This window comes from Oncorhynchus keta, chromosome 3 (assembly GCF_023373465.1).
Source record: "Oncorhynchus keta strain PuntledgeMale-10-30-2019 chromosome 3, Oket_V2, whole genome shotgun sequence".
Taxonomy (NCBI): Eukaryota; Metazoa; Chordata; class Actinopteri; order Salmoniformes; family Salmonidae; genus Oncorhynchus; species Oncorhynchus keta.
In genome coordinates this window covers 18,492,152-18,511,133 of record NC_068423.1, presented here as the reverse complement: position 1 = coordinate 18,511,133, position 18,982 = coordinate 18,492,152, and the positions used below count along the sequence as shown (strand labels likewise).

General features: G+C 41.3%; 1 protein-coding gene across 3 annotated transcripts in view; it reads left to right on the top strand.

Moving 5' to 3' along the window:
• Positions 1-13,496: 13,496 nt before the first annotated feature.
• Positions 13,497-18,982, top strand: part of LOC118368469 (APOBEC1 complementation factor-like) — a 23,435-nt gene continuing 17,949 nt past the window's right edge. For 2 of the 3 annotated variants that reach the window (XM_035752611.2, XM_035752594.2), the window contains exons 1-7: positions 13,497-13,634; positions 16,837-16,980; positions 17,610-17,744; positions 17,834-17,964; positions 18,177-18,415; positions 18,626-18,790; positions 18,908-18,982. The exon at positions 18,908-18,982 is cut by the window's right edge and continues 23 nt beyond it. In XM_035752611.2, coding sequence (XP_035608504.1) covers positions 16,882-16,980; positions 17,610-17,744; positions 17,834-17,964; positions 18,177-18,415; positions 18,626-18,790; positions 18,908-18,982 — 844 coding nt within the window. In that variant the 5' untranslated portion in view covers positions 13,497-13,634; positions 16,837-16,881. The remainder of the gene's footprint in view (positions 13,635-16,836; positions 16,981-17,609; positions 17,745-17,833; positions 17,965-18,176; positions 18,416-18,625; positions 18,791-18,907) is intronic. The other variant, XM_052491816.1, reaches the window with a different exon arrangement.

Here is an 18,982-nt window from a genome sequence, read left to right as displayed (position 1 = left end):
GATCCAGCACTTCCATGTAAAATTGTCTGAGCTACCTCTCACTGTCTGCCTGACTGCTCATCAATGAAACCCTTGAGCTAATGAAAGTAGCCCCCAATGAGAGAGAGAGAGAGAGAGAGAGAGAGAGAGAGAGAGAGAGGGGGGAGAGGGAGCTCTCCATTGGATCAGTGTACATTATTGTTCAAATTCTATTTTCTGAAATGTTTTAATCGTTCTCTCTCTCTCTTTAAAATGCACTTCTATTTAATATATTCCATATACTGTGGACCCTAAATGTTTTACAAAATGTAGGGAGGTGTCATGTGATGTAAATGGTGAGTCACCCAGCTGTGTTAACAGCTGTATTGGTCCATATTTTCTGTCAGTTATCAACTTGTGTCGTTTATCAAAGGACATAAATATGTGACTATTTCCTGTAAAATTGCATCACCAGACGATTTCACTTAGAGACACCTTCTGAATAGGCAGGAATCTCCAGTAGCAACTCAACATGACCACAAGTTAATATTTGTTGACCAAAACAACAGATGCAGAACCTGTAGCAGTTTGCAACACAGCTAGTGACCCATAATATTTTGTATAGGCCTACTGCTACAGTAGCTACAACTAGAGAGAGATGTGTGCATGCGCACACAAACGCACGCACATATGCATACACACAAACACACACAAACACAGAAACACACACACACACCTGACCTGGGTTCAAATACTATTTAGGGTATTTCAATTACTTTAAAATATGTTTCGAAGTAAGTATTTTGATATTGTTTCTTTGAAAATACAAGTGGTTGAATATTGGCAAGTATTTGGAAATACACTTGGAATGTATTGAAATAGTGAAATACACAGACACGTGTACTTTTAAATACAAATACACTGTATTTAAATACCATGCAATTGAAGCCAGGTCTGTTTGGTCCTAGGGGTATTTGAAATAATCTATTTGGGTGCAAGTATTATTTGAAAATAGTTTCAAATAGTAGGCAATATATAGGAAATTATTTGAAAATACTTTCAAATTCTTCATATAGAAGTAGTAGGTTTTGCTAAATTATTTGAAAATACTCAAATACTCAAATACACAGAAAATAAGTATTTCAAATCTAAATATTTAAATACACATGTATTTGAACCCAGGTCTGCCACATATTCTCCCCAACATTGCTCAAATGTAAAAATTCACTGCTTGTGTCTTCTCCCTTTCATTCAGTCAAATGACCAAATCACCCTCTAGTAGTCTCATGGGTGGAATGTTATTAATATCTCAGAATTATTTCATCATAACTTTTTTTTTTTACGCTGAAAATCCAGGTATTTCTATGTCAAACCGTTTTGTTATATTTCAGTCTTCTGTGATTTATATAAAGTGTAATATTGGAATGCAAACTGACAATTAAATACATTTCAACTCCATAACAGACATGGTCCAGCTGTTTTTTTTTAAAGAGCATAACCATGTGTGTGAGGTGTATACTTCTGTTTCAAAGTAGATTTGTTTAAGACTACCAAGATGCTTTTTTAGCCCACTGCAGAAAAAGGTTAATCTGACTTTGTCATTCAGGACATCTACAATGGGGATCCTGCTTTGATTGGCATTTGAGCACAAGGCACAATAGATCTTCTGGCCCATCCTTATCTCCACTTCGGGTATTGAGTTTCAGAGGAGGCAGGCAGGGCAGACATTAGTCACCTCTTTCCTGTAATGCATACATATTCTCTCATTGAAACCAGAGACAGTATCTAAGTGAACACAGGATGTTTCAAAATCAATATTGTTTACCTCATTCGCCTGGCCGGCAGAAATGATCTGTGAGGACGGATGGACTGCAGAGTAGAACAGAGCACTCACGGCATGGCCCCGTAAACACAAAATGAGGAACCACAGCTTTTAGCTGAGCAGCCCTGAATGGGGCCCACAGTAACGGGCTATTAGAAGCACCCAGTTGCATTTGCTCTGAAGCATTTGAGGGACATGTAAAGTGAAATCTGAAAAGCAACGCACAGATTTGTTTTTTAATGGAGTAGGCCTACTGTATTTGGTTAAAGACACATAAATACTGTAGGTCGATACATTGGACGTTTGCATAACATCATATTTGCATAAAAAGCCTGGTGGTGTTATGGACTTTAATGCCCCCTAAGAGTTTGAAGATGGAGCCAATCAATTAAAATCACCAGACTGCTGTCCTTCTCTCTAAAAGTTGTCGCATTCCTCCCAGATGAAATTACTAATCGATTCATGAGCACATCCTTAATTTAGTGTTGTCTGGTTTATTGACCTCTCCTCTCATCCAGGATATATACACAATATAAAAATAGTTAAATGCATTATTTGTAAGGCTAAGTGTAATGGACAAAATGTGTTCGGGAAGAGGAAAGAAAAGGAACAGGAAAGACATTATTACCCACTGGACACAGACGTCAATTCAACGTCTATTCCACGTTGGTTCAACTTAATTTCAGTGAAATTAACACTCTGAATCTGTTGGACAGACAAAGGTGTAGGGTGTTACGGTTATAGGTGTGGTAGAGGTAAGTTGTTCTGAGGGATGCAATAGACAGGACACAAATACAGTACATACACAGGCAAAGTGCACTGCAATAGACACATATTATTGGTACAGCTAGTGACTGGAACGAACTGCAACAAACACTCAGACTGGACAGTTTTATCTCAATCTCTTCACTCAAAGACTCAATCATGGACACTCGTACTGACAGTTGTGGCTACTTTGCATGATGTATTGCTGTCTCTACCTTCTTGCCCTTTGTGCTGTTGTCTGTGCCCAATAATGTTTGTACCATGTTTTGTGGGCTCCTGAGTGGTACAGCGGTCTAAGACACTGCATCTCAGTGCTCGAGGTGTCACTACAGACACCCTGGTTTGAATCCAGGCTATATCACAACCCGACATGATTGGGAGTCCCATAGGGCGGTGCACATTTGGCCCAGAGACGTCCGGTGTAGGCTATCATGATGTAGTTAAATTAAGGTTACATTTAAAAATGTAAAAAACATTGTGCTGCTACCATGTTGTGTTGCTACCATGCTGTGTTGTCATGTGTTACTGCCTTGCTATGTTGTTGTCTTAGGTCTCTCTTTATGTAGTGTTGTCAAATCAAGTCAAACTTTATTTGCCACATGCGCCAACTACAACAAGTGTAGACGTTACCATGAAATGCTTACTTACAGGCCCTTAACCAACAGTGCAGTTCAAGAAGAAGAAAATATTTACTAAGTAGGCTAAAATAAAAAGTAATAATAAAAAGTAAGACAATAAGAATAACAATAATGAGGCTATATACAGGTGGTACCGGTACCGAGTCAGTGTGCGCGGGTACAGCCTAGTTGAGGTAATCTCTCTTGTCTCTCTTGTTGTGATGTGTGTTTTGTCCTATATTTTTATTGTTATTATGTATTAATTTAATCCCAACCCACATCCCCACAGGAGGCATTTTGCCTTTTGGTAGGCCGTCATTGTAAATAATAATTTGTTCTTAACTGACTTGCCTAGTTAAATAAAGGTTAAATAAAATTAAATAAAAATACACAATCCACTTTACACATTTTGAGGTAATTGGACTTGTCAGGGGTTATTGGAAGGTGTTTATTTTTTAGGACCGTTCTCTCACTTTGTTCTTTGAGATTTAACAGATTTTCCTGCTATAATTACCAGGGGATGAAACAGATGCCTCTTTATCACAGCTCCCCATACTGCTAAAGCTCTCAAAAAACTTGATGTTATTCATCCCTGGATGTCTGCTATTCTCACAAGGCTTTGAAGAGAGTGGAGACCTAAGCCTGGAGATTTAAAGCCACAGCCAGACATTTTACAGATCACTGAAATGTGTCTCTAATGCCTTTTTAACTAACACTGGCATACATTACTATACATTTTTCTAAGCGTATAAAGCATAACTGTTAGAGTAGCTTGATCTTCTTTAGCTTATGAGAGGAATTTGTCTCTGCCAGCGCTGTGCACGAATGGGCACTTCCCCAGATGGTCACTGAAGCAGATCTCTCAAGGCAAATGCTTAAGACAACAAACTGTGCCTGAAACCGTAAGCGACCTACCCCGATGATTGGTTTTTGTTTAAAATGAGATACTCCCTCCCTTAGTTCTCCAGCTCCATCTCTCGTGTCGCTATACCTCTCCCTCCCTTCCTCTCTCTCCATTTATTACTGTCTTTTTGCCTCAATTTCTCTATTACATTCCCATTTTAATTTAATGGGCTTTATTGGCATGGGAAACATATGTTTACATTGCCAAAGCAAGTGAAATAGATAATAAACAACAGTGATTTTTTTTTAAATGTGCAAATAGTTAAAGTACAAAAGGGAAAATAAATCAACACATGGGTTGTATTTACATTGGTGTTTGTTCTTCACTGGTTGCCCTTTTCCTGTGGCAACAGGTCACACATCTTGTGCCTGTGATTGAACACTGTGGGATTTCACCCAGTAGATGTGGGAGTTTATCAAAATTGGATTTGTTTTTGAATTCTTTGTGGGTCTCTATCTCCCTTGGTTTTATTTCTCTCTCTTTCCTTCCTTCTTTCTTTTGTGTGTCCCTCTCTCTCTCTCTGTCTGCATGTAAGGAGTGGGGCTCAGCTGAAAAGGTCAGAGCACTTGTATTATATTATTTTCGACATGGTAATAATAAACTGTCAGGGACGATAAGCTGTTCTCTAGAAGAGATGGGAGCCTGTGAATAAAATAACAACATTGGGCAGGCAGCCATGAAACTTAACATGACTTTGCCTTTGAAGGGGCAACCTGTGATCGTTACATACATTTTTGGACTTTTAAATTCATGGTATATACCCATTGATACTGGAAGAATATAAATACATTCCCATGAGCTTAGTTAAATTGTCGTACCGCATCAGAATCCAAATTATAAGCTTGTTTTACTCCTTTGTTGGAGAACAATGGAATTCTTAACTAACACTGTATAGTCTCCAAAAAGGGTTAAAATTATCATTTTGGTATCATGGGTGGTTACATTTCTCTTGGAACGCGCAATGTCGTTGGGGTTACGCCAAATAAAAATGTGATTCACATTTTTTATATATAATAATAATAATAAAAAAATATATATTTTTATAAAAATTATTCACATTTTCAAACAGTCCATTTAGATTTTCCAATGGGGCTATGCATTTGGGTGAGTTTTTTTCCCCACCTGAGTAGCCTCGTTTCACTGCGAAAAATAAAATTAAACCATCTGCATTCAGTGAAATAACAACACAATGTCAAATACAGGTAGCCTAGTCAAATAATTAACATCCAATCACATTAACCGTTATTCTCTCGCGGGAATTCCCCTAATGGTCCGTATGTAGCCAAACGTAGCTGCTGCTCATTCCGTTTGCTCAAATATGGATTAATGGTAATAACAGTAAGGCAAGCGTCCATACCAGCTCTACTGGTAGTACTGCTGCTACAAGCAGTACTACACCTGCACCTGTCGACGACACAAGTTGTTATGCTTCCATGAGCACAACCAATGCTAATATCAGTAATTCTACATTTTTTGTTAGCCCAGCTAGCATGGACACTGACAGTTGTGAATCTGATGCAGTCGAAGAGCTACTGCCCCCTTACCCAGGGAAGCACCGAACAACAGACAGAGATGTTGGATCATCGAAGAGGCGCAAATATGATGAGAACTACATTGATTTGGGGTTCACTTATATTGGAAGTAGTATCTTTCCTCAGCCACACAGTGTGTTATATGTGCAAAAGTACTATCTCACAACTCAATGAAACCTTCACATTTAGAAACAAAACATGCCAATTAGAAAAATAAACCACAGGAGTTTTTTGAGCGAGAATTAAGATGACTTTTGAGTAGTAAAATATGTATAAAAGCAACATATACCATTAATAGGAAGGGGCTAGAAGCATCTTATATGGTGAGCTACCAAGTGAGTAGGACTAGCCCCATACTATTGTGGAGGACTTAATTCTTCTTGCTGCTGTGGATATGGCTAGGACAATGCTGGGGGAAAAGGCCAAAAAAAAAATGCCTTCATCAAACAACACCGCTTCATGAGGCATCAGAGGCTCATTCATGAGGCTTCACATACAAGCCAGTGAATTCTATGTGTTACCGCTGGATGAGTCAACAGACATGGTGGGCCTGGCACAACTTCAGCCTAATGTCCGTTACGTTTATGGGGGGTCAATTAATGAAGACATCCTCTTCTGCAAACCACTGGAAACCAGGACAAAAGGAGAGGATATTTTTAAACTACGGGACAGCTTTGTGACATCAAATGGACTCTGGTGGTCAAGATGTGTTGGTATCTGTACTGATGGCGCAAAAGCCATGACAGGGAGACATAGTGGAGTGGTAACGCGTGTGCAAGCAGTTGCTCCCGACGCTACTTGGGTACACTGCAACATCCACCGAGAGGCTCTTGCTGCCAAGGGAATGCCTGACAGCTTGAAAGACGTTTTAGACACAACAGTGAAAATGGTTACCTTTGTTAAAGCAAGGCCCCTGAACTCTCCTGTATTTTCTGCATTATGCAATGATATGGGCTGCGACCATGTAACGCTTTTACAACATACAGAAATGTGCTGGTTATCAAGGGGCAAAGTATTGACAGGTTTTTTTAAATTGAGAGACGAGCTTAAAGATTTCTTTACTGACCATCATTTTCACTTGTCTGACCGTTTGCGTGATGATGAGTTTCTCAAACGAAAGGCCTATCTGGGTGATGTTTTTCTCAACTGAATGATCTGAATCTAGGATTACAGGGACTCTCCAACTATTTTCAATGTGCTGGACAAAATTGAGGCTATGATTAAGAAGTTGGAGCTCTTCTTTGTCTCCATTAACAAGGACAACACACAGGTCTTTCCATCATTGTATGATTTCTTGTGTGCAAATGAACTCAAACTTACGGACAACGTCAAATGTGATAAAGCGAAGCACCTGAGTGAGTTGGGTGCGCAATTACGCAGGTACTGTCACGCCCTGACCATAGAGAGCCCTCGGAGTTCTCTATGGTGTTTTAGGTCAGGGCATGACTAGGGGCGTTTCTAGTTATTATATTTCTATGTTGGTGTGTGTGTATGGTTCCCAATTGGAGGCTGCTAATGATCGTTACCTCTAATTGGGGATCATACTTAATGTCCTTTTTCCCACCTGCGATGTGAGATATTGTCTTGTATGAGTGTCTCTGTGCGCTACGTATTTCACGATCGTTATATCTTTGTTGTTTTGTAAGTTTCACTATCATTAAAATGTGGAACTCTACTCACACTGCGCCTTGGTCCAATTATTCATACGACGGTCGTGACAGGTACTTTCCCGAAGCAGATGACACAAACAACTGGATTCGTTATCCGTTTCATGTCCTGCCTCCAGTCCACTTACTGATATCTGAACAAGAGCCTCATCGAAATTGCAACAAGCGGCTCTGTGAAAATTGTATTTAATCAGAAGCTACTGACAGATTTCTGGGTAGGGCTGCGCTCAGAGTATCCTGCCTTGGCAAATTGTGCTGTTAAGAGACTGATGCCTTTTGCAACCACGTACCTATGTGAGAGTGGATTCTCGGCCCTCTCCAACATGAAAACTAAATACAGGCACTCTCTCCAATACAACCCAACATTGCAGAGTTATGTGTATCCTTTCATGCACACCCTTCTCATTAACTTGTGCTGAGTTATTCAGTTTCTGATGAACAAATAAGGTTTTATATGTAAGATGGCTAAATAAAGAGCAAAATTATTGATTATTATATTATTATGTGTGCCCTGTTCCTATAAGAGCTCTTTGTCACTTTCCACAAGCCGGGTTGTGATAAACTCACACTCATTCTTATGTTTAATAAATGTATCGTATGGTAGGCTTACAATGATGTAAAAAAAACATATTTGAGAGTGCGCTGACCCTGGTGCTAGAGGGGGTACAGCTGGAGGTTGAATGTTTGAAGGGGTACGGGACTATAAAAAGTTTGGGAACCACTGCTCTTGACCCATCCCCCAGCTATTTTCCAAATTAGTGGCGGGGTGGCAACTTTGTTATTGTATTAATTTGCAGACAGTCTCTTTAAGCAGAGGGATAAAAGATTATCTCTTAAAAAAGAGAACTGTTCTTGGAGCAGCTGCTGAATCGAGGGAGTAAAAAAAATAATATACAAAGATTTACATATTGAATTGTTTACAGGGGTTGCTGATATCCTTGATGATTCATGTAATAAATATGTATTATGCTTAGTCATGTTTCTCCTTTCATAATTGCTTGCATTATTATTATTCTGACTTCGATTTGGCCATCCACCAACCCTATAAAGTCTGTCCTCTATTATGTATTATGTAAGACGTCACTGTTGAGTTATTAATGGGATGCAACACAGAAATGAAGCAATATGGGCGTTGTGCACGTAAGTGCATTGTTACCTACAGTAATGTATCTTGTCCATCAGTGTGTGCTAAAGAAAGCTGTGACAGTCCAGACTCACATCACAGTGGTCAGTCAGTCAGAGCTCAGTAATAGATCCTCTGTCTCTCCTTCCAGCCTGGTCTCATAGACTAGACGTAACATATGTAACATGTGTGGTCCTTCTGTAGCACAGTTGGTAGAGCATGGCGCTTGTAACGCCAGGGTAGTGGGTTCGATTCCCGGGACCACCCATACGTAGAATGTATGCACAAATGACTGTAAGTCGCTTTGGATAAAAGCGTCTGCTTTTGGCATATCTGCTAAATGGCATATATTATATATATATATTATTATTATATTATATAGTACATGTAAATCCAGGACCCCCAAAGTAGGAAAGGAAAGGGAAAGTGGGATACCTAGTCAGTTGTCCGACTGAATGTATTCAGCTGAAATGTGTCATTCGCATTTAACCCAACCCCTCTGAATCAGAGAGGTGCGGCGGGCTGTCTTAGTATGATATGTTACGTTTGGTATGGTTGCATAAGACAGATGGTTACTTGAGGAAAAAACTAAAGTAGGATGGTTGGCCAGGGTGGGTGGGTAGCTGAAAATGTGAATGTCTAGCAACTCAAGTGTTGCAAGTTTGAATCTCATGGACAAAATTAGCTAATTAGCAACCCTCCCCTCCCCTAACCGTAACCTTAACCCTTTCCCCAATCTTAACCTTAAGCATTTTAGCTAACCATTCTCCTAACCCCAACCCTAACCATAACCATAACCCTTTAACCTAACTCCTCAACTTAACCCTAATCTTAACCCTTAGCCTAGGTAATGTTAGCCAGCTAGCTAGAATTTGTAACATCATAAGTTTTGCAAAATAATAACATGTAGTACGTTTATCAAATTCACAACATATCATATGTTTAGCGAATTCTTTACATATGATACGAATTGGAATTCATAACATATCATTCAAAAAGTAACACAGGCTTGTGGAGTGTTTTGGATTTCTGTACAGAATAATACAAAATGCTCTGAGATCAGGTTGCTCCTTTCTGTAATGTACTCTACTCTACACAGGCTTCATTGATATGAAGGGCTGGGCGGCCTGCCATGTGATCTATTCCACTACTGCCCATTCGACAGTGTTGCGGCTACTCTGAAGCCATTAGGAACAGAAAGATGAATGAATTATTATCTACTCAGGCTACAATTGACATTTGTCTGAGAAGTGCATCAAGAAAGAGCACGCTTATAGTTTGTAGTGCACTTAGGAAGGCTTTTTTGAAGAGAGATACTCAACACTTTTCTCAGACTACTTTGCTCTGTATATGTTGAACGTGCTGCTTTTTTCAATCTTGGTTATTGGAGTTTTTAACTGCATTGATAGGTTCTCAGTCCAAAATATTCCAGTGTTTGTAGATAATATCTGATGATTAGCTCATTAGATCGAACAACCATTATAAGGATAAGTAGCAGCCAGTCATTATGTCATGTCATGTATAATTGATTCACTTAAATAACAGCCCTTCTGGTGTGCAATGTACTGACACGCTATCACCTATGACCCATTAATTCCCATGTCGTTTTACTGCAGTAATCGAGGTGGAATTACTTGCTCAAGGGTTCAGAGTCCTATTCACTATTGGAACCAACAGACCTGACAACCAGATTTGTAGTGCAATTAACAACCATCCTCTCTTTTGCTACTGCTTTGACTTCTCAGCAGTGAGCTACTGCCTGAGGAATCAAAATAATTTCATCATCCCCCTATTTCACCGACTCACTCGGAGGGGCAGGCATATGATATGAGGTCTCCTTTGGCCGATTCATCCCAATAAATCCCAAAAGTGGTTTTGTATTGAATCTTACAGTATGCTTGTCTCCTCGTTCTCAGAAGCTGGAGAAGAGAGAGAGAGAGAGAGAGAGAGTGAGAGGGAAAGAGACAGATAACAGTTTCCTTCACTACAGAGGCCTCCTCCAGTCGATAAACATCACATTAAAAAACAGTGCCTGTTTAGGAGAGCACATTAATATTCAGAGACGCCTCAAGGAGCAGAAATAGAAAGATGTGGAGGAAGATCAACCAGGAAGCTACCTCACTGTCCCTATATTGCTCAGCAAAGTGGGTTACCAATGGGTTGCTGACCCTTTTAAACAAGCTGTTGCAACGATGCCTTGAACCTAACCTTGAAGCACTGTACCTAGCATTACACGCAGAGTCATTTTGAATACAATTATAATTGTTTTGTAGGCGTAATGTAACACAAGTAGGTAGCAAGATTATAATGCTGGCCCATGAGGTTGAAACTGTATGAAACATTAATGTCGAGAAATAATTGTAAGCCTTGATTATATCTGCCTACCTTTTTGGGTTGAAACTACTGTCACTGCCTGAAACTAACTTCGTTATTCTACAAAATTACAATAAAGATGCTCCACCATATCATAGCAATTGTTGTTGATCCTATATTGTTATCTAACCCGAAGTCCTCAGTTTGTTCCACACAGCATGGTCTCGTTTTAAAAAAAAAAAATTAAACAACTCAGAAAACAAGCCGTCTTGACCAAAGAGGAGCTGTCTGAGAGAATGTGGCAAATTGCTCCACTCGGCCACAGTGGATTCCTCCATGTTAGTGTTTCAGTGCCACGTTGTCATTCCTGCTGTCACCAGCCAGGGGGACGCCCTCCAACATCCCCATCAGATGGGACAAAACACATTGACACATTTTGCGTTTATTAGCAAAATGTCCAAATGCATTTAACTGTCGCACAAAGTGTGGCGTATTGAATGCTAATATGTTAAGGCTTTCGTGATGTTTTGGAACAACACGGCAGTGCTTTATGTTGCGAGGTTAAGTGATGAATGATCGTGAAAAAGCTATGGGGTGATCATATGCTGGACACACCTCATTAAAGGCACCACAACTTTGTTTGTCCCAGTGTGACCTGTGTGCCTCGCACCCTAAATCAGATGACAGTAGAGATTAGGTGTCCGTCAGATAAGCGACTGGATAATAATCGTCAGAGCCAAACTGCAGGCCACCCCTGTGTTGTATCTGTTTTGTTCATATGCAGGAAAACATTTTCCAAAGTAGGGACAATTCGGGAATTATGGGATTGGTTTATTTTTCATTTCCTGTGTGTCAGAGCCGATATGCCCAGTAGATTTGCTTGACTGGGACATGCAGTGTTCTGTACTGTGACATGCCAGGAGGGGACCAACCATCTGTCACACAGTACCTTAATAAACAGAAAGGTGCCATATAACATTCTGTTGACTTCCTCCAAAGCCACTTTCTTTGATATCAGCTCTCTGTTCTGTGATGGATGGCTACATGTTGTTATATCTGACACATCAAACAGAAGATGATTGAAACACACAAGGCAGACATGGAATACAAGGCCTTGTCTTTTAATCCTTTCACAATTACTGTATTACGGAATTCGCAGTATCTCACAATTTTGAAGTTTTCCTGAGTGTATGACATGTTAAGATGTACACAGCCTTCATGGATGTTACACGTCTAACTACACAAAGTTAATTAGCAATGCCAGGTCAGGGATGCCCTTCTGGTGGTTTTCTGTTTGAATGAGCATGGCACCAGGGGAGGTAACCGAGAATAATAATGGCAGAAGTTGAAAACCTCAGACACACAAAAGGACAGATGGGATCTGGGATGTACAGACGGAGCAGAATTTCTCGCAAGGCTGCCTCATTATTACGTGATACAGATGCTATTATTAATTATGTAATGCTAAGGAAACGTTCAGGCCAGCTTTCACACTTTTTGGTTCAAGTGAGCTACCGGTAAAGGTACCACCACTCATTGCTTATGAGATTATCTGTTCAACCACACGGGGGCGCTAGAGAGTCAATAAGACTTGTCAGACAGGCTGCTGGATGTCTGGACAAACAATGTGACACCCAGTGTTTCCCTCGTTGACAGGATAACACTGCCTTTCCCGCATCAGTAATGGCATGAGCCACAGCTTTGCGAAACTCAAAACAATTACTTGTGTGGAAATTAAACATCTGCCAATGGAAAGAAATTGGCAAAAGCAATTATGCACAAAACCTAGATTAAAGGCACTGCCAATGTTTCATAAAACGTTATTTTGTTTAAGCTAAATATGGTTTCTCACTAATGATATGTCTCTAATAATGACATATTGTTTACCAAAACCAGGTCTACGTGACATGACACCTCTTATTGGGGCTCCCGAGTGGTGCAGCAGTCTAAGGCATTGCACCTCAGCGTAAGAGGCATCATTGCAGTTCCTGGTTCAATGTGAACAGCTGATGTGAACAGCTGGTGAAAGCCCTGAGAGGGTGAAAGTGTACCAAGCAGGGAGACTGTGGCTGCCTGTGTATTCTAAGTGTATTATAGGGTGGCAGGTAGCCTAGTGGTTAGCACGCTAGGCCAATAACTGAAAGGTTGCTGGTTAGAATACCTGAACCAACAACGTAACAAATCTGTCAATGTGCTCTTGAGCTCATTTTCTCTTTTACTACTGTAAAAACAGCACATTTCACTGCATCTGTCCCGTGTATGTGACAATAAATCTTTTTTTTTTAAATATATCCTGCTCAAACGAAACAGCAAACACTTTGGCTTGTTTACCTTCAGGTATATCACTGAGAAATGGAGGATACTGGGTCACTATGCCTTTGGTCTTATTATTTTGGATGACACAAGCAATAAAACTCGAGGGTGTGTGGTATATGGCCAATATACCACGGCTGTCAGCCAATCAGCATTCAGGGCTCAAACCACCCAGTTTGTAATAACTGAATAAATAGCTGTTGTCATCAGAGTACTACACGGTCATTTCATTTACAGTACACCCATGTTATTGTGGCCCTATTTCTTACATAGAAAAACACATTCTTGAGTGAAAAGTTTAAGGTGATGCACTATTGTTCAAAAGTAGAAGTCTTGAGAGTGTACAGTAAATTGCTATGTTTAGTTAACAGAGCAGTGTCTGGCTGAGAGCACCGTGATCTTGTTATCCCTGGTCAAAAGGTTCCTCTCTCTGCAGGCAGAGAGGCAGAGAGAGATAGGGCTGGTTAAAGTTTAACCCAGCAGGCTCATAAAGCAGCTCCAGGACAGTGAACCTTTGGAGTTTGATATGAGGTAATTACCGAATCACCCCAGTGACACGTTTCAAAATCACTAGAATGAAGGACTGAGTCTTCCAGGTGGTGATCTCTGAAATTGCTCAGGTAAGCTTAGCTCACTAACTCTTCCTTGTTATGTCTCTGCTGCTTTGGAGTCTTGTAAGAAATCTCCCCTTTGGAGATCTGCTCTCTTCCAGCATGCTGAGTCTCATTGAACTCACTGGGGATGTTTTTCGTGTGACTGATCTAACTGATCAACTGTGGTCAAGTGTTGTGTTGGGTGACTTGTAAGGTACTGAGGACACAGTCAAGGTAAGAACCTAGAGGGATGGGGACATGATTAGAAGGTTTCATATAGATGGTTGGTTGTCATTTTCTGTTAATTGTGTTGATGTTGCAGGCGTCACATGTGTGACATGTCTGATGGGGAAGAGCCTTGTTTGACATAGTCATATTGTTCACTAGTTTATCATTTTATAGCATTTGTATGTGCCAATTGTCGATTCTATTATAGTCAGCATGTAGTATTCACAGTAGTGTGCTTACAGTTTCATATAAGTCAAACTGATTAACAGTAGTTATTTTTGGTATGTTTGTCAGATGCCAATAAACATAGCTCCTTTTGAACTTTGAAGTCCTGTGGTAAAAGTACACTCTTAGGGGGGAAAAGGGGGTATCTAGAACCTAAAAGGGATCTTTGGCCATCCCCATAGGACAATCTTTTGAAGAACCCTTTTTGGTTTTAGGTGGAAACCTTTTGGGTTCCATGTAGATGGTTCTACATGGAACCCAAAAGAGTTCTACTTGGAACCAAATCGGGTTCTCCTATGGGGATGGCCGAAGAACCCTTCCAGAACCCTTTTTCTAAGAGTGTAGTAATAAAAGCAAGTAAACTGAAGAGACTACTCAAAATATTAAATGAAAATTATATGATTTCCATTCTAAATCTTTTTGGACCTGTTTTACCAGCAGCAAACACGGCCAACACAGTGGTATTTCAGCCATGTGTGTATTTAGCTTCAGTCAACAAAACTCCAAAAAGCAGCTACTGATCACTGCCAGACAAGGCTCCATCTAGTTATCTTGTTTACGCAAACGGTAACCAGGCTATCGTGAAGAGAGCCCCAGACACACACACACACACACACACACACACAGAGAGACGAGAGAGAGAGGGAGAGAGACGAGAGAGAGAGACCAGAGAGAGAGACAGAGAGAGAGAGAGAGAGAGAGAGAGAGAGAGAGAGAGAGAGAGAGAGAGAGAGAGAGAGACGAGAGAGAGAGAGAGAGAGAGAGAGAGAGAGAGAGAGAGAGAGAGACGAGAGAGAGAGAGAGACCAGAGAGAGAGACAGAGAGAGAGACACAGAGAGAGAGAGAGAGAGAGAGAGAGAGACAGAGAGAGAGAGAGAGAGAGAGAGAGAGAGAGAGAGAGAGAGAGAGAGAGAGAAAAGAGAGACGAGAGAGAGAGAGAGAGACGAGAGAGAGAGAGACGAGAGAGAGAGAGAGACGAGAGAGAGAGAGACCAGAGAGAGAGAGAGACCAGAGAGAGAGAGAGAGAGAGAGAGAGAGAGAGAGAGAGAGAGTGAACATTGCTTTGATAATGTAAACATGTTTCCAAAGCCAGTAAAGACCTTAAATTGAATTGAGAGGGTATTATTTATTTAACTTTTGTATGTTATCTACTTCACTTGCTTGGCAATGTTAACATATGTTACCCATGCCAATAAAGCCCCTTGAAATGAAATTAATTGAGTTGAGTTGAATTGAATTGAGTAATGGAGTCCTGTAGTAGTAGTACATCCACTCAAGGCCTAGAGCCTCATAATGACATCTTCTCTCCAAGCCACCCAGAACAGAAATAGAACCTAAAGACCGTTTCCCTCCCCAGGTGTTAGCCTAGGCTCAAAGTGGCAATGGAACCTCGAATACCTTGTCTTTGACTGTAGAGATGAATTTAGTGTTTTTCTTGGTCAGGGAATAGTGCTGTTGCCATGGTTGGCTGCCTACGCCAATGTTCTGCAAGTGAATGATGCTGAAATATCTAATCTCTCTAGACACAGGCCTGGAGAGTATCATAATGGCAGCTAATATTGAATTCACAGATTAAAATACGCGACCTGGGTCCCAGTATTGTTACTGATGATATTGTGAAATCAATCTGAAATCTTAAATAAGAGTGAGAAACCATGCCCTCTCTGGCTTGACTGTGGTAACCGATGGGGCTCGACCTGAGAGCAGGTCAACTCCAGTATTTATTTATATTGCCTGGCGTCTTGACATTTTCAACAAAGTCTTCCGGGGAGCCGTCGATGAGAGTGAACAGTGAAAACAAAGCCAGCTTGTGTGTGTTGGGAGAATTCATTGTCTTGAAGGAGAAATTGGTTTGACTATATTTCGGGGAAGAAGGTGTGTGTATGACATAATTGGCACTTGAGACCATTTGAAGATGGTTTGTGTGGCCGTCACGTACCCTGTGACCCCCTCTCTCTCCCTCGTTCCCCATCCCTCTGATCTGGAGGAGTGGAGCCTTGTCATCACCAGTAGGACCTCTCTCTTTCTCTTTGATCCATATGTGTGGGAAGAAACAAAGAGAGGCCTCTCAATCAGGATGGAAATTCTTGCAACACTCAGAGTGACCTGTTTACTGTATCTTCCTACTGATTTAATCAACCTCTCACCAACTAAAGAGATTATCTTGAAGTGGACTATAGTTCGGGAGCGTTGGGCGTCTTTCTGTGTCATGTGATTGGCCATTGAGAATCAAAGGATTGATTAAGGGGCCCTTATTCAAAGATGTTGCTTAAGGACTTCCTGTATGTCACAGTACATGAGTGGGAGAGTGTGGGGAAGATGTGTATGGTGGTGGTGGGTGGAATAGATTGAGAGAAAGGGGCCTCAGTGGTTGTCTGCTGTTTGAGCTGAGTTGCGTTAATAATTACAGAGCTGTCTTTGACCTGGAACTGAATGAAATACGCTTCTCTCTACGTCATCATAAGATGGTGCATAACAGCTGAGTACCTGCTGGGGGCGCCATTCAGTCAAAATCATACCTGATCATTCTGTAAAGGTTTTTGAGACCAAATGAGTCTCAAAAGGAACTTACAATACATAGCGCATTTGATTTACTATATGTAGATTCATGCGTGATAGAGTACTGAAGTTCTGAAACAGTTTAAGAGTTTATGCCTAAAAAGTTCAAATAATAGCAAAAGAAGGCTACAGTGTGATTTGATGACACATTGAGGTCTAGTTATGGGTTGTTTAGGATGTTCTCTCTGATGTGTTCTGAACTGTGATTTGATTTCAGTGAGCACCCCTAATTTCTCTGATTTACTGCTGACAATCGCTCACAATGGAATCTAATCAAAAATCTGGGGATGGACTGACGGGCATGCAGAAAGAGGCCGCGCTGCGTGCACTCATTCAGCGCACGGGATACCAATTGCTGCAGGTAGGAGCCATATCCAAAGCATGTAGGGCTTTCACCTAATATATGACCAAATCTATGAGTGTTATCATAAGGCCTCCACACAAGTCATCCTTCCTAATGGAGTTTATGTGTACTGTGGAGAAGTGGAGCTCTGATAAAATCAGAGGTCTCTCCATCAGTTTCAAAGCTATTCACGTGCCAGTGAGCTCTTTCCCTTGGCCTTCATTACAATTATTGATAATGGGGCGCCACCCTCTGGTGAAAGACACAAATGACTGGATCCCTCTGTCTTACTGCCGAAGTCTAGTCCATGTCAAATTCATTTGGTTGGAGATTCTACAGCTCGTATTGCATTGTTTTGGGGATTGTCTGGGCAATTTGTGCATAACTACAAGGTCATCAAAGATAACAAGGATTTCTGGGAGATTTCTATATGAATGCTCAAATCTCTCATTCGGAATGAAACCTGCGTTACAAAGGACATTTCAGGTGGATCTCCTTACAAACCCTGTACTCCTTTCAAACCCTGTACTCCTAACAAACCCTGTACTCCTTACAAACCCTGTACTCCTTACAAACCCTGTACTCCTTTCAAACCCTGTACTCCTAACAAACCCTGGTTACTCACCATCAGTCCGTTGTGTCTACAGGAGAATGGTCAGAGGAGGTACGGCGGGCCCCCTCCAGGCTGGAAAGGCCCTCCCCCAGAGAGGGGCAGTGAGATCTTTGTGGGGAAGCTGCCAAGAGACCTCTTTGAGGATGAGCTGGTCCCCCACTGTGAGAAAGTAAGATAGGTTTGCCAGTTAAATCAGTTCCCAAAGTCTAACCTATTGTGTGTCCTTGGTTTTCAAACGCATCCCCTTTCAATTCACAGTTTGGGAAAATCTTTGAGGTTCGGATGATGATGGACTTCAACGGCAATAATAGAGGATATGCCTTCGTTACCTTTTACAACAAAAATGAAGCCAAGACCGCCATGAAACAGCTCAATAACTATGAAATCAGGTAAGCAATCACATGACACAATGGAATGAAATGGGGGAAAAGCCCTGTGTAGCCTAATGGTTAGCCAGCACAAACATACGCACGAATCATGGAAAACTGAATGCAGGACTACCAACACTCACCCGACAGTAACAATATTGGGTTTCATTGTGTGCATTGTTGACAAAACATCTATCAATCTTTCCATTCAATCCAATCTGTTTATTCTCCAGGAACGGAAGGCTCCTGGGAGTGTGTGCCAGTGTGGACAACTGTCGTCTGTTTGTGGGGGGCATCCCCAAATCCAAGAAGAGAGAGGAGATCCTGATGGAGATGAAGAAAGTAACAGATGGGGTGTTGGAGGTGATTGTTTACCCCAGTGCTGCGGACAAGACCAAGAACAGGGGCTTCGCCTTTGTGGAGTATGACAGTCACCGCGCTGCAGCCATGGCCAGGAGGAAACTACTGCCAGGTGCTAAACCCATATTATATACTATTAAAAGTCATAGTACTGAGAATCCCAGTCAGTCAAGAAACAACACCGTTGTAGCATAACCCTATGGAAGGACACAGTAAATCATACTGAACCATGATGACTGAGGCTTTGAAAAGAAGCGTGTACCTTATTACTCTGGGTGGGCTAATTGGCTGAAGTGTTGAACTTCCTGATCTCCTTCCCCAGGGAGGATCCTGCTGTGGGGGCACGCCATCGCCGTGGACTGGGCGGAGCCTGAAGTGGAAGTGGACGAGGACACCATGGCAACGGTGAAGATTCTCTATGTGAGGAACTTAATGCTGGCCACTACAGAAGAGACCATCGAGAAGGAGTTCAACAGTATCAAACCAGGCAGGTTCAATTACAGCTCAGTCGGATAGTGGGTCCCGTTTGGGGTCAACAACGAATTTCCGTATGTGACTGTGTTATGATGGGGTTAGTAAGCAGATGTATGCTGATGATCTACAGGTGCTGTAGAGAGAGTGAAGAAGATCAGAGACTATGCCTTTGTCCATTTCACCCAGAGAGAAGATGCGATAAGCG